Source organism: Syngnathus leptorhynchus, chromosome 4 (assembly GCF_054491065.1).
Source record: "Syngnathus leptorhynchus isolate UIUO chromosome 4, UIUO_Slep, whole genome shotgun sequence".
NCBI classification, from domain to species: Eukaryota; Metazoa; Chordata; class Actinopteri; order Syngnathiformes; family Syngnathidae; genus Syngnathus; species Syngnathus leptorhynchus.
This window is the reverse complement of record NC_141198.1, coordinates 2,381,444-2,396,865: the sequence shown is the minus strand read 5'-3', so window position 1 is coordinate 2,396,865 and position 15,422 is coordinate 2,381,444. Positions and strand designations below refer to the sequence as shown.

The 15,422-nt window shown below is 41.0% G+C and overlaps 1 protein-coding gene across 3 annotated transcripts in view; it reads left to right on the top strand.

Annotated features, from left to right (window-relative positions):
• ydjc (YdjC chitooligosaccharide deacetylase homolog) overlaps positions 1 to 8,065 on the top strand; it is a 62,295-nt gene extending 54,230 nt beyond the window's left edge. For all 3 annotated transcript variants that reach the window (XM_085908997.1, XM_085908999.1, XM_085908996.1), the window contains one exon: positions 7,604 to 8,065. In XM_085908997.1, the coding sequence (XP_085765123.1) occupies positions 7,604 to 7,919 (316 nt within the window). In that variant the 3' untranslated portion in view covers positions 7,920 to 8,065. The remainder of the gene's footprint in view (positions 1 to 7,603) is intronic.
• Positions 8,066 to 15,422: the final 7,357 nt, after the last annotated feature.

Sequence of the window (15,422 nt, the reverse complement as noted above, 5' to 3'; positions counted from 1 at the left end):
TCCGCAAAATTCCCAAATTTCCGACAAATTTTTCCCCATTCATTCTCAATGGCACATTCAACTTTTCCCATTCACGTCGTTCCAGTTTGAAATTCACGTCATTCAGCACATTCACATCACATTGGGAAAGATTCTCAACATTCCCCAAATTCCCACTTCCCAAAAATTCCGCATTTTCAATTTTGAAATTCCACCAAATTCCCCCAAATTCCATTTTTCACCTCTAGTTTCCACATTTTTCAACCGTTTCAACCCATTCCAGCTTTCAACTCTTCATATTCTTCCACGCTATTCCCCAAATTCCCACTTCCCAAAAATTCCGCATTTTCAATTTTGAAATTCCACAAAATTCCCCAAAATTCAGTTTTTCACCTCTAGTTTCCACATGATTCAACCGATTCAACCCATTCCAGCTTTCAACTCTTCATATTCTTCCACGCTATTCCCCAAATTCCCACTTCCCAAAAATTCCGCATTTTCAATTTTGAAATTCCACAAAATTCCCCAAAATTCCGTTTTTCACCTCTAGTTTCCACATTATTCAACTGATTCAACCCATTCCAGCTTTCAACTCTTCATATTCTTCCACGCTATTCCCCAAATTCCCACTTCCCAAAAATTCCGCATTTTCAATTTTGAAATTCCACAAAATTCCACAAAATTCCGTTTTTCACCTCTAGTTTCCACATTATTCAACTGATTCAACCCATTCCAGCTTTCAACTCTTCATATTCTTCCACGCTATTCCCCAAATTTCCACTTCCCAAAAATTCCGCATTTTCAATTTTGAAATTCCACAAAATTCCCCAAAATTCCGTTTTTCACCTCTAAATTCTACGTTTCTCGAGAAATTCAACTCATTCCTAAATCATTCCACAGTATTCCCCCCCAAAAATATTCAGCTTCTTCGCCTTCACACGCAATTTCTCCAGAAATTGCAAATTCTAGTTCTTCTTCTTCTTCTATTTTATTCTCCGCGATTTCTGTCCTTCTTCTTCTTCCACACAATTCAACCCATTCACTCCATTCCACTTTTCTCGCATTCCAAATATTCCCGAGATGAGCGCTTCCATTTTTCTTATTCCGAAAATTCTCAGATTCCGCAAAATTCCCAAATTTCCGACAAATTTTTCCCCATTCATTCTCAATGGCACATTCAACATTTCACATTCACGTCGTTCCAGTTTGAAATTCACGTCATTCAGCACATTCACGTCACATTGGGAAAGATTCTCAACATTCCCCAAATTCCCACTTCCCAAAAATTCCGCATTTTCAAATTTGAAATTCCACCAAATTCCGTTTTTCACCTCTAAATTCCACGTTTCTCAACCGATTCAACCCATTCCAGCTTTCAACTCTTCATATTCTTCCACGCTATTCCCCAAATTCCCACTTCCCAAAAATTCCGCATTTTCAAATTTGAAATTCCACCAAATTCCACCAAATTCCCCAAAATTCCGTTTTTCACCTCTAAATTCCACGTTTTTCAACGGATTCAACCCATTCCAACTTTATTCACCTTATGCTTCCCATATTCACCCCCTTGACCCCCACTTCCACTATGTGGCAGCCATCTTGGATTGACCCTAAAGTGACCCCAATGAGCCCTGATTGGACCGGAAGTGACCCCAGGGACCCCGTAAGTGACCCCCAATGAACCGGAAGTGACCCCCAATGAACCGGAAGTGACCTCAGGCAAACCGGAAGTGACCCCAAACAGACCGGAAGTGACCTCAGGCAAACCGGAAGTGACCCTTAATAGACCGAAAGTGACCTCAGGCAAACCGGAAGTGACCCCAGGTAAACCGGAAGTGACCCAAATAAACCGGAAGTGACCCAAATCACACCGGAAGTGACCTTATTGCAACAAAAAGTGCCCCAAATAGCTACATTTTCGCTAATTTTTTCAATTTTTGTCCGATTCAACCCGTTTCAACATTTAACTCCGAAAGTGACACTTAGGAAGCCGTATATTTCGTTTCGTTCCAAATTTCAAAACTTTTTGGCGCAATTTTTTTTTTAAATTCCCATTCATTCTCAATGGGGATTTATTATTTGCTCTAACTTCTACATTTTTTAACCGATTCAACCCATTCCAGCTTTCAACTCTTCATATTCTTCCACGCTATTCCCCAAATTCCCACTTCCCAAAAATTCCGCATTTTCAAATTTGAAATTCCACCAAATTCCACCAAATTCCCCAAAATTCCGTTTTTCACCTCTAAATTCTACGTTTCTCAAGAAATTCAACTCATTCCAAAATCATTCCACAGTATTCCCCCCCAAAAAATATTCAGCTTCTTCGCCTTCACACGCAATTTCTCCAGAAATTGCAAATTCTAGTTCTTCTTCTTCTTCTATTTTATTCTCCGCGATTTCTGTCCTTCTTCTTCTTCCACACAATTCAACCCATTCACTCCATTCCACTTTTCACGCATTCCAAATATTCCCGAGATGAGCGCTTCCATTTTTCTTATTCCGAAAATTCTCAGATTCCGCAAAATTCCCAAATTTCCGACAAATCTTTCCCCATTCATTCTCAATGGCACATTCAACATTTCACATTCACGTCGTTCCAGTTTGAAATTCACGTCATTCAGCACATTCACATCACATTGGGAAAGATTCTCAACATTCCCCAAATTCCCACTTCCCAAAAATTCCGCATTTTCAATTTTGAAATTCCACCAAATTCCCCAAAATTCCGTTTTTCACCTCTAAATTCCACGTTTTTCAACCCATTCCAGCTTTCAACTCTTCATATTCTTCCACGCTATTCCCCAAATTCCCACTTGCCAAAAATTCCGCATTTTCAAATTTGAAATTCCACCAAATTCCCCAAAATTCTGTTTTTCACCTCTAAATTCTACGTTTCTCGAGAAATTCAACTCATTCCAAAATCATTCCACAGTATTCCCCAAAAGAAAATATTCAGCTTCTTCGCCTTCACACGCAATTTCTCCAGAAATTTCAAATTCTAGTTGGTGTCTACTGTTGTCTCCCGTCTGTGTCCGTGCCTATTGTTCCTGTCCTGTCCAACCAGCGCTTGGACCTACAACCGCTATCACCTCCTATTCGCAATGCCGGACGCATGTGCGCCATTGAGATCCATCCCAGTGTTGCCGCACTTCAATTTGATGAATACAGTAGTTTTGTGCAATATAAGGCGCACCTCATTTTTATTTTATAACTATTTTCATATATAGGGCGCACCGGATTAAAAGGCATATAGAATAAAAGCTACTGCATCTAATTGGGGTTGACTGGGGTTGCATCATGTATCCACTAGATGGAGCTGTGCTAAAGGGAATGTCAAACTAGTCAATGAGGTATTCAGTCAAACTTTATATCCGGCAAACTTTATATAAAATATGACATACAATACAAAAATTGCACAATGACAACGTTGTCCAAACTATAATGTGCATATTCACATATCCCTGTCCACAAATCCCTCAAATGCTATTTATGGCAAACTTAATATACAATACGACATACAATACAAACATTCCACAATAACATGATGTTTTCTAAACATTAATGTGCATATTTACATACCCCCGTCAACGAATCTGTCAAATTCTTCCTTTTCCGTGTGCAAATTGAACAGTTGGGCGAGTGCGGCATTCATTATGCCCGGGCTTCCTCTCGTCTTTATCCGTGTCAGTGTTGCTGTTATTCCCTGGCAGTTCAGTCAGTTATTATTTCTGACTTCGCGAAAGCTTGTACCACTGTTGAGACTGATATGTCAGCCCAGGTGTCCATAAACCATTGGCATGCGTGTCATTTTGGCGTCTTTATACACACAAGTGGTGTTGGACTAGGAGTAAGCACAGCATGAGAATTATACTATGAGTGTTTACCGCTATTACTTTGGTGACGCCCGTGACCATGGTTGCCGTAATGCTGAAAGCGATGCGACCTTGCAATTTACTAGTCAAACTGAAACATTTTGGTAGAGCGCTGTGTACAACCAGTATGGATCAACAAATTCACCAATTGATCTATAAATAAGGTGCCCCAGATTTTTTGTGGGGTTTTTTTGTAAATTAAAGGCTTTTAACTGTGCCTTATAGTGCAGAAAATACGGTACTTTACAATTTGTTGTCCATGTGCTTTGAATTTTTTGTTGTTTTCTCATGGCTCCTGCTTTCCAGGCGATCTCAGCATTGATTTTTGTCCGGTGTTCGTTCATATAGTACACGTTAGTTTCTTTTAACATTCTACCCTGTTTCTATATGGTGGTCTTGTGTTTTCTGTTGGCAAAACTCATAATTACAGCTTGTTTGCTATTTGTATTCCTTTTGGGCAAGTGGCAGACCTCGAAGCTGTCGTAGTCCACAGAAATGCCTTTGGAGTTAAGAAAGGCAAATACTTGATGCTCGGTAGCATTAGCTTCCTGTTCCATGTCCTCACCTTCGTTTTTATCGGGCCTCACAGCACAGGCATAGAACCGGGGTTTGATGTAAATCCCCGTAACGATCACATCATTCATCCTCGTGTACTGCTCAAGGTCCGCCACCCTGCACTCCTGGTGAGAAGTGCACTGATCCTTCTCGCACAGTAAGCACAGCAACAAGAATACTCGCCGACGGGATCCTACGTCATTAATGTCAGTGACAAGTATTCTCGTCGCTGACATACAGAGATAATAAATTAAATTTAAATTAAATGTACTAAAAACACTTTTTCAATTTTTCATATGTACTGTGATTACAGAAATTCAAAATATGATTTACATATAATTATTTTCATAATGTTTCTGTTTTTTCTGTCTTTTCTCCATCGTTGTCCGCTCGTTCTTTGTTGTTTTGACATCGACAATAGGTCATTAGGCTTTAACCAGGTCAAAAACCAATCATGATAAGATTATGGTCTCTGAGGTAATTAACTAGTCCAGCTTTCGCAGAAAGTGATCTAATATTTATTAAACCGTTTCACTCTAGTAAGCGGATCTAAGTTCTTTCCCATCAGAGGATTTCTAAATGAAATATATTGTCGTCTAGGTCCCAATTTATATTTGAAGTGACTATTTATGCGGCAACAGATGATGACAGTAGGAATCTGACAGCTGTTTGTCGGCGCCTATAAGTACTCTTATTGAGCGCTAACACTGTGTCATAAGACTGGTCAGGGAAGAAGGCCTCAACTCGTGTCGCATTATCTCCATAGAAAACATATCAGTATATAGTGTTGCACTATGTATGTGTACTAAGCTTATTGGTCTTATGTACACAAAGCATTGTAAGCATCCAGCATAGCGCTAGTTAGCGCAAGCTTTCACACTCCATACCCATTCTAGTAGTACGTGAGCTAGCCACCTGTAACCCAGCCTGCTCTCATGTCCTGGAAGGCTCAAACAGTAATGTTTCTAGGAAGAGTGAGGCCTGGTTAGGGTGAAGCCTTTTTTTAAAATTTATTTAACCTTTATTTACCCAGGCAAACAATTAAGAACAAGTTCTTATTTACAACTGCGGCCTGACCCAAAGAACAATGGCACTTTGAGGGGGATGGGGGATAGAGTGCTAAAAAATAAATAAATACATAAAACAAGGTTATCTAAATACACAATAAAAAATCAAGAACAGCCAAGAACAATAAAACTATACAATATAACATATCTAAACTAACAGCTCCAATAGTCAGTTAAAACTTGTAATTTTTGTTTGAAAACTGGAAATGATGTGATGACATGAAATTTAAGGGTATTTTGCATAGTATTCCAATCAAACTGCAGAGAAATTGAAGGAGTTTCGACCGAAAACTGTACGTACTTTGGGTATGGTGAATTTAATAAGATTACTGGACCTTAGATTGCGGGAACAATGATGACGGTGCAGGAGGGAGGAGAGAAAGGGAGGTGACATCCCGAGTATTATGGATATGTAAATGAGGTGAAACCAATGGTGAAGTCGTCGGGAATGGAGTGATGTCCAATCAATTAATTTATACAAATCACAGTGGTGAGTGGAGAAGTGCGCACCTGTGGTGAAGCGGATAGCAGAGTGGTAAAGGGGGTCCAGCTTTTTGAGAATAGAGTGGGATGCCATCCTATAGATGGTGTTGTCATAATCAAAAATGGGCAGGATGGTCATTTTGACAAGAGAGTGTCTAGCTGCACGGGTGAAGGAGGCCTTATTGCGATACAGGAAGCTAAGACATGATTTGACTTTTGACTGTAGGTGTTTTATGTGGGTAGTGAAGGAGAGGGACGAGTCCAACCATAAACCTAGATATTTGTAACAATTTACAAACTCAAGTTCAGTGCCATCTGCATATAATATTTTAGGGGTATTGTTGGGAGCACGAGACCGGTTAAAAATTATGCGTTTGGTTTTCTTAGTGTTAAGAAGGAGATGGAGATTATGGAAATATTGTTCAACGGAGGTGAAGCTAAATTGTAATGAGGATGCTGCAGAATGGAGAGAAGGACCTTCAGAGTATAAAATAGTATCATGAGCATAAAGGTGTATCTTTGAACTGCCGACATACTTGACTACATCATGAATGTAAATGGAGAACAACAATGGGCCTAGGATCGAGCCTTGAGGAACCCCTTTGGAGATGGTGAGAGGGTCAGAAAGAATATTTTCCAATTTAATTTGCTGGAGTCGATTATTTAGGTAGCTGGCAAACCAATCACATTCCTGTGATGACAGGCCAATAATAGAGAGCCTCTGCAGGAGGATGGAATGGATGACGGAGTCAAAGGCTTTAGTCGGGTCAATGAAGGCAGCAACACAAATCTGCTTGGAATCTAGGGAAGTAATGATATCGTCTAGGACCTTCAAAGAAGCTGTCCTGCATCCATAGCCAGGCCGAAACCCAGACTCCAGTTCGGACAGGATGTTATTTGAGGCCAGAAAAAGATCTTTTCTAAGACCTTAGCCAAGCAGGGCAGGATGGAAATAGGTCTATAACAGTTGGGGTCAGAGCCAGAACCTCCTTTAAAGAGTGGAGTAATCAATGCGGATTTCCAGTCTGGAGGAAAGACAGACAACTCTAGGGACATATTAAAAAGCCATGAGATGAGGGCAGCAATAATGGGACCAGCAATTTTTAAAAATCTTGGGTCCAACCTGTCATAACCCGCCGACTTAGTAGTGTCCAGCTTGGAGAGTTCCTCAAAAACCTCTGAGGTCAGGATGGGTCTAAAGAAGAACCTCACCACGCTAGAACACATAGATGAATGTAAAATGGCAGCGGTGGGGGGGTATGAATGGGAGGTGAATAGCTGAATTAACAAAATGTTGATTTAAAAGAGAGGCCATAAGAAATTTATTGGTAACAACAGTGTCACCAAAAGTATTAGCACTGGGAAATAGGGGAGGTCTCAATTTATTTTCTCTGAATTTGACTGTTTTCCCAAATGTTTTGGCATCAGAGGAACAGGATGCAAATTTATCCAGAAAATAGGTGACTTTGGTCCATCCTCAAACAGTTCGAGACAGCCCCAAAAAGGCAGATTTTTTACAAACTGTAGTCCTTGCTCTCTTCAGAAGCTAGCTAGCCTTTGGTTAAATGAGAATAATCTGCTCAAGCTTTGCTAAACTTCTAAACAAAATGAAAAATTACAGTCAATCCCTTTCTATATTCACAGATGGCCCGATGTGTACCTGGGACTGACCACAGTAGGCCGGAACATGTCTGTCTTCAACCTTCGGCGGGCCCTCAGCCATGCCTTCAGTATGTCCTCCTGTGTTGCGTCAAGTCCTGAAGAACGGGTGGTCACAGCAGAACTCATGGTACACCCAGGTTACCCCAGTCATCCACAAAAAGGTGGCTGTGGAGAAGGACCAGATGACTTCTCCCAGTCAGATGATAGGCAACATGAGCTCAGTGTGCTTACAGACTTGTCACTGCTTGATATGTACCGCAAGGAAAGAGTGCAACTCTGTGCTTTTAAAGATTTTTGAGAATATGTCTTCAGTATGAATGAATGGATGAATAATCCACACTAGTTGAATTTGCTGGCAAAGTTAACCTTTCACGTTTTCATTCCAAATTACATTGACAGCTGTTACTCTTAATTGTATATAAAAAAATTCTTACAACCTTAAAACTACAATGTCAATTTTTGGAGAAATTTCTAAATTGGTTCTACCAATATTAGAAATACAATATGACTTTTTTTTAAGTCGACATGGTTTACCACCACTGGACTATGAATTGAGTGTGAATGTATGAGCATATCAATAATGCATCTACTGTGATTGTTTTGAGTATAGGCTCCAATAGAATAGTGCAATATAAATCCATCCATCCATTTTCTGTACCGCTTTGTCCCCACAGGGGTCGCGGGTGTGCTGGAGCTTATCCCAGCCCTCATCGGGCAGTAGGCAGGGGACACCCTGAATCGGTTGCCAGCCAATCGCAATATAAATCCAATATATTATTATTATTATTATTATTATTATTATTGTTATTATTATTACTGTGTAGGCAAAGAGGCAATTACAGAACAAACAACTTTCCAACGAAATAAGACATCTAAGACCAGGATTTGTAGTTTTTCTTATTTGAAGGTGCCTCAGCAGAGTTCAGGACAGTAGGGCCTTCTATGTATGGGCGAGCCACCACAGCACACTTATTTCTTTTCTGGGCGCAAGTCTGGCACAAACACAATCTAACTGTGCTCATTGGTGGAGTATTTTGCCAGATGGTAGAATTGGCCGCAACAGGTGGGTTTGCACCTTTGTGCACAGTTGTGAGATGTAGGAGTAGCAAATCCTTGACGTGGTTCTCAATTGCAAATCTGACATTGTGGAAACAAAACAACACTATAGCCACACAATGCTCAAAAGTCAGATCAAAAAAAGTTTGATCAAGGTCAGAGAGGATACATCTGATTCCGTAAAGGTCACACGATATCATCAGAGATCACAGTGGCCCCACCAGAGATCACATGTTTTACTATATTTTGAAACGTGTTTAAAATTATGTAATAGCATAAAGGTGACACAGTTTATCCATCCCTGTCCGCATTTTGATGTCTAATATACATCTATTAGACGTCTATATGCTACCTAGATGTCTAGGCTAAAACGCGGCTGAAAAAGGTCTCAAAGTTAACGGTTTATAGACATCTATCCCGTAGACATCTACGGGATAGACGTCTAATAGATCTTATAGACGTCTATGCTATAGATGCGTCTATAAGACGTCTATAAGTGAAAGTTTTTTAGACGTTTATTGGGTAGACGTTTGAATGAAGGCTAATAGCTATTAGCACGATTTGTGCTAATCACGCTAATAGCTAGTGATCATTTGAACATCTAGACGTCTATTCAACATTAAATGATGTTCTCTTCAATACATTTAACCTGTGATCCTTACCTTACCTGTCACCTATAGAAGTCTATTAGACGTCTGGTCTATGTATAGACTTAATTTAGACATCTAAAATTGATCTATGTATAGACCTAAAATAGACGTCTAAATTAAAAACATCAAATATGATCATATTTTGAAATTTTAAAGTCTCAACCAGCTGTAAGTTGTATAAATAATGTACAGAAGTTGCTTGGCTTTGTTTTTAAATACCATATTAATTCGTACATGTGAAGTGGTTCTTTCTGTAACGTGATCTAGACGTCTAGTTTAGGTTATTCTATAAACCTAAAATACACATCTAAATTAGGTCTATGTGTAGACCTAAAATAGATGACGAATTTAAATCCATTAAATGTGAAATATTAAACCATAAACCAGCTGTAGGTTGTATAAATAATGAACAGATTGCTTTGTTTTAAAACAACCATTGGTCCGGGTGAAGTGTGGTGATTTCTGTAACCTGATCAACGTCTATATTAGGTCTATGTGTAGACCTAATTTAGACATCTATTTTAGGTCTACACATAGACCTAATTTAGACGTCTATTTTAGGTCTATAGAATAACCTAAAATAGATGTCTGTTTTAGGTCTACACATAGACCTAAAATCCATCCGTCCATTTTCTATACCGCTTGTCCCCACCATCAAATATGAAATATTAAACCCTAAACCAGTTCAAACGACGCACTGTAATAAAAAGTGCAGTCTCAGTTGTGTGCCATGACTGTGTTTAACACACACATAGGGCGCAACGTCGAATAGGGCGCAAGTTTTATATAAACAATCCACGCGCACACTTCCCCCATAAACGTTCTCATTTACATTTTCATTTATCAACAACACACACTCAAGCATACAAGTGTGCGTATTTAAAAATGAAGCGGGAGCAAAACTGAGTTTGGTATTCACATTTTTATTACCGATAATGGTCATCAATTGAACCCATCGAAGTCGTCATCCTCTGTTTCCGCAATGAAATCTCCAACTGACATGCCAGGTTCACTTTCTTCACTGTCACTTTCCGTGGCGTGCGGCTCCTCGGCTATGATGCCGGCTTTTACGAAAGCTCACACAACAGTGCCAGCAGACATGTTAGCCCAAGCATTCACAATCCATTCGCAAATTGTGGCGTAAGTCGCCCGGCGCTGCCTTCCACTCTTAGTGAAACTGTGCACTCCATTGGTCATCCATCGCTCCCACGTCGCTCGCAGCTTTACTTTGAACGGCCGGTTCACTCCGATGTCCAGCGATTGGAGTTGCTTTGTCGTGCCTCCCGGAATGACAACAAGCTCGGCGTTCATTTGCTTCACCAGTTTTTTCACATCGGCTGTGAGATGGGCACGCAGAGTGACAGATCAACAGCGATGGTGATTGGTGGAAAAAAAACACCTGGTCTCCTCACATACACCTTCCTCAGCCACTCAGTCATCATTTGCTCATCCATCCAGCCCTTTTCATTTGCCTTAATGATGACACCTGCTGGGAACTTCTCTTTAGACAAAGTCTTTCTCTTAAAAATCACCATAGGCGGCAGTCTCTGTCCATTAGCATGGCAGCCAAGCACAACAGTAAAAGAAGATTTTTCGTATCCCGTTGTGTGGATCGCGATCGTCTTGGTCCCTTTCTTCTCCACAGTATGATTCACCGGGATGTCGAAGGTGAGCGGCACCTCGTCCATGTTAGTGACGTGGCTGAGCTAGATGTGTTTGTCGGCGATGCGTTTGCTGCAGTAGGAACAGTAGATGGCCAACCTTTCATTATAATCCGCTGGAAATTGCTGCGCCAACGTAGTCCTGGTCCGGATGGAAAAATGGCACCGTTTCATGAAACGAGCGCATCTAGACGGACCTCCTTGAAAATGTTCAATTTTCATTTCTTCTGCTAGCGTTGCTGCTTTTAGTCGAACGGTGACCGTCGAAACGCTTCTCCCACTCGTTCTTCACTGTTCGAGACTTTCCTCTAACTCGGGCCACCTCGCCTTACGTCCGCGGAAACTCAGTTGCGTCTTCTTGACCTGTCGCAGCTCGTTTTCCAGCTTCCTCCACTTGCGAACCATCGATTCGTTGATTTCAAATTTTCTCGCAGCTGCTCGATTTCCATGCTCTTCCGCGTAGATGATGGCCTTCAAACTTCCATGCTCTTCCGCGTAGATGATGGCCTTCAGTTTGAACTGTGCTTGATACGCGTCTCTTTGCCATTTTCACTGTTGTCATAACGTTTTACATGACGCATGTACCCTTTCTTTTATATACAATCCACGCCCACACGTCCACCGCTCACACTTCCCCATTCAACTTTCTCACGGCGTTCTCTATTATGTCCGCCTTACAACAACAACACACACACACAGGGCGGGGCGTACTGCAAATCCATGCCCACAATTCTCCCTATAACGTTCTCATGGCGCTCTTTAATACGTCCGCCTTACAACAAACAACACACATCGGGACCAACGCATGAAAGGGCGCGCCGCACATTTTGGAGGAAATCTAAAACGTTCACCCGCGCCTAATAAACGTGAAAATACAGGATACAGATTGCAAAGCAGTCATGTGTTGGGAGGGGCTGATTTGACGACCTGCATGTTTCCAAGACCATGGACAGGTATTATTAGTTTGACATCTGTACTGTAGATTAAAAAAAGACAACAGTGAAGGCTTACAATGTCGTGGCTGCTCTCAATGTTGAATTTTTTTTTCTGTTGTCAACTCTACACCAGGCATGGCCACACTACGGCCCGCGGGCCCCATCCGGCCCACGAGGCCGTTTAATCCGGCCCGCCAAACCTGAATAAATTGTATTATTAATTTTTTTTTCGTCATTTTCTCTGCAATGACTGCGTTTTCCTGGTGGATGGGTAAATGCCCGCCTGTGCATTTACTCCTGGAAGCCGTGTCAGAAAGCTCAGTGCACACTCACAAGTGTTTTACCGTATTTTTTGGACTAAAAGTCGCTCGGAATATATATCGCATTAGCCATAAAATGCACAATAAAGTGAAAAAAAACCCATATATGTCACACTGGAGTACCGTATTTTTGGACTATAAGTCGCTCCGGAGTATAAGTCACACCAGCCATAAAATGCACAATAAAGTGAAAAAAAAAACATATATAAATCGCACCGGAGTATAAATCGCACTTTTGGGGCAAATTTATTTGTCAAAATCCAACACCAAGAACAGACATGAACCAGCAACAACAGGCCAAACGATATGGTATGCTAACATGGCATATACACAAACGAGGAGCTGAGAACGGGCCTGACGTAACATTAAGAGTGATTCAAATAACTATAACATAAAGAATACGTTTCTCAAACCATCTGTGTCACTCCAAATCATTAAATGCATCAAATTCTTCGTCTTTTGTGAAAACAACGCCGCGTGTACGGCGCGCCACTTACATCGGACTCGTCGTCAGTTGCAGTTCAAATTATTCCACAGAGATTCAAGATTCAAGAGTTTTTTTATTCACCATGTTTGAGCGTGCCAAACAAGGAATTTAACTTAGGTACATCACAACCTCTGTTCAACATTTAGGTAACTAACAACACTCGGGACATGTGAAAAATGACAAATATTCTCAAACATCCCCTGATCTTAAACCCCCAGGAGGGCAAGAAAAAACTCAAAACTCCAACTAGGGGAAATGAGAAACCTTGAGAAGAGACCACAGATAGGAGGGTCCCTCTTCCAAGATGACCAGGCTGCGATGGATGCAGAGAGGACACATAGTAGAACAGTGTACACAATTCAAATTGCACAGCAATGACTGAGACTCTAAGAGTGGTGTGAGTTCATTAGAGCAACAGCCTGGGGGAAGAAGCTGTCTCTGTGTCTGCTGGTTTTGGCGTACAGAGCTCTATAACGCCGTCCGGAAGGGAGTAGTTGAAACAGACTGCAACCTGGGTGAGAAGGGTCTGTAGAGATGTTATTTACACTAGTTGTACTAAGTTCATTTTGTTTCCCTTGTCGATCACTTTTTTTTTGGTTCTTTAATCACAAACAATTAAATTTTAGGTTACATTACCTGACATGTTTCGGCATCAGAGTGTCACTGCTGTAGTTGTGACGCATCTTTATCAGCTGATGGATGAATGAAGGCGTGACTCACCTGTCAGATTTGACAGTTGAGTCACGCCCTCTGCTGTCCCTTCACCTCTCCAAAATGCTGCTCCAGGTGGTACAGAGCATGTAGGCTCCCTCGTCCCTGTTGATGGTCCTCGGGCCTCGTTTTCAGATCTCAATGGCCTCCCTGATCCAACGCTGATGTTTATTTTCTTCGGTGCGGATGACTCTGGTCTTTTCCCAGTCCATGATGTGGTTTTCTCTTTTACAGTGGTCGGTGATGGCTGACTTGTAGTGTTCATGTTCTGCTTGTTGTTTTGTTGCTCTTGTTTGTCTTGTTGCTGTCTCCTTCTCACACTCCTTTTTGTGTTCCATTTTCCTGGTGGTGAAATTCCTCCCTGTCTCCCCGATATATGATTTATTGCATGATTTGCATGGTATCTCGTATATGGAGTTGCATTTATTTTCCGGGTTGATTCTGTCTTTTGGGTGGACCAGTATCTGACGGAGTGTTGTGTGTGGTTTGATAGGTGTGTTTATGTTATATTTTTTCATGGCCCTTTTGATGCGTTCCGTAATTCCTTTCACATACGGCAACGTCACCATACCGCTGGGTTCTTGTTTCTGTGTTTTCTTTTTTCTTTCCCCCTGAGTTGTGTATTTTTTGTTCTTTACCTGTTCTGCACCTTTAGTTATTGCCCATTGTGGATAGTGACATTTTTTGAGTGCGTGTTGCATGTGCTTTTCTTCCTGTGTTCTGTCCTCCGGGTCCGTGATTATTGTTGTTCGTTCGTATAGTGTTCTGACTACTGACAGTTTATGTATAGTGGGATGTTCTGATGTCCAGAGGAGGTATTGGTCGGTGTGTGTGGGTTTTCTGTGTACTTTTATTTTTATGTCTCCGTTGTGTGTGGTGTATGTTGATGTCTAGAAAGGCTATGGATTGATCTGTTTCTTCTTCGTGAGTGAACTTTATGTTGCCAGTGGTGTCTACGGTGTTGAGGTGGTCTGTAAGGTGTTGTGTATGTCCTGTTTTTTTTTTCTCCAGAATATCATTTACGTAGCGTCTCCATAGTGTGGGTTTGTATGTGTCCGGGGCTGTTGAGAGTGCTTTTTGTTCTAAATCCTCCAAAAAAAAATTGCACATGATGGCAGAAAGAGGGTCTCCCATGGGGAATCCCTCTTTTTGCCTGTAGATTGTGTTTCTGTATTGGAAGTATGTGGAGGTGGCGATGAAATGGAGTAGTTGCGTGATGTCCTGTGCTGTTAGATTTGTGCGTTAATCTTGAGTGTCCTGTCTGCTGATAGTTTGTTATGCACAATGTGTATGGTGGCCTGTGTGGGTGTTTTTGTGAAGAGTGAAATGACGTCGTGGGATATAAACATTTCATCTTTCTGTACCTTTATGTGTGTGAGTTCTGTGGCAAGTTGTTTTGAGTTTTTGCAGTGTTGTTCTGTGAGTCCTAATAACGGTTTTATTATTTCTGTGAGTGCTTTTGAAAAATTGTATGTGACTGACCCGATGCTGTCTTTGATGGGGCGGAGAGGTGTACCTGGTTTATGGATTTTGGGTGTGCCATAGATTCTGGGGATGATGTTTGCTGTAGGTATTAAGTGATTGTATGACTGTTTGTCTATTTTGTTTTCAATGAGTAATGGTTTAAGTAATGCTTTGAGTTTATTTTTCTTGTCTTCGTTGGGTCTTTTGTTATTACTTGTTTCATTTGTTCTTCGTAAATGTTTGTGTCCATAATTACTGTTGTTCTGCCTTTGTCCGCTGGGATGATTGTAATGTCTTTGTTTTTTGCTAGTGTGATCATTGCTTTTACCTCCTGTTTTTGTAATATTGCTGGGTGGTGATTTAGCCGTTTTTAATATACCTGCAACTTCATTTTGTAGTGCTGCTTTTTGTCCTGGATTATGTATTTTTTCGCATGCTAACTCTGTGGCTAAAATGAAATCATCGTGAGGTATGTTTTTGGGTGTGATTGCGTAGTTGAGTCCTTTTGCTAGTATGC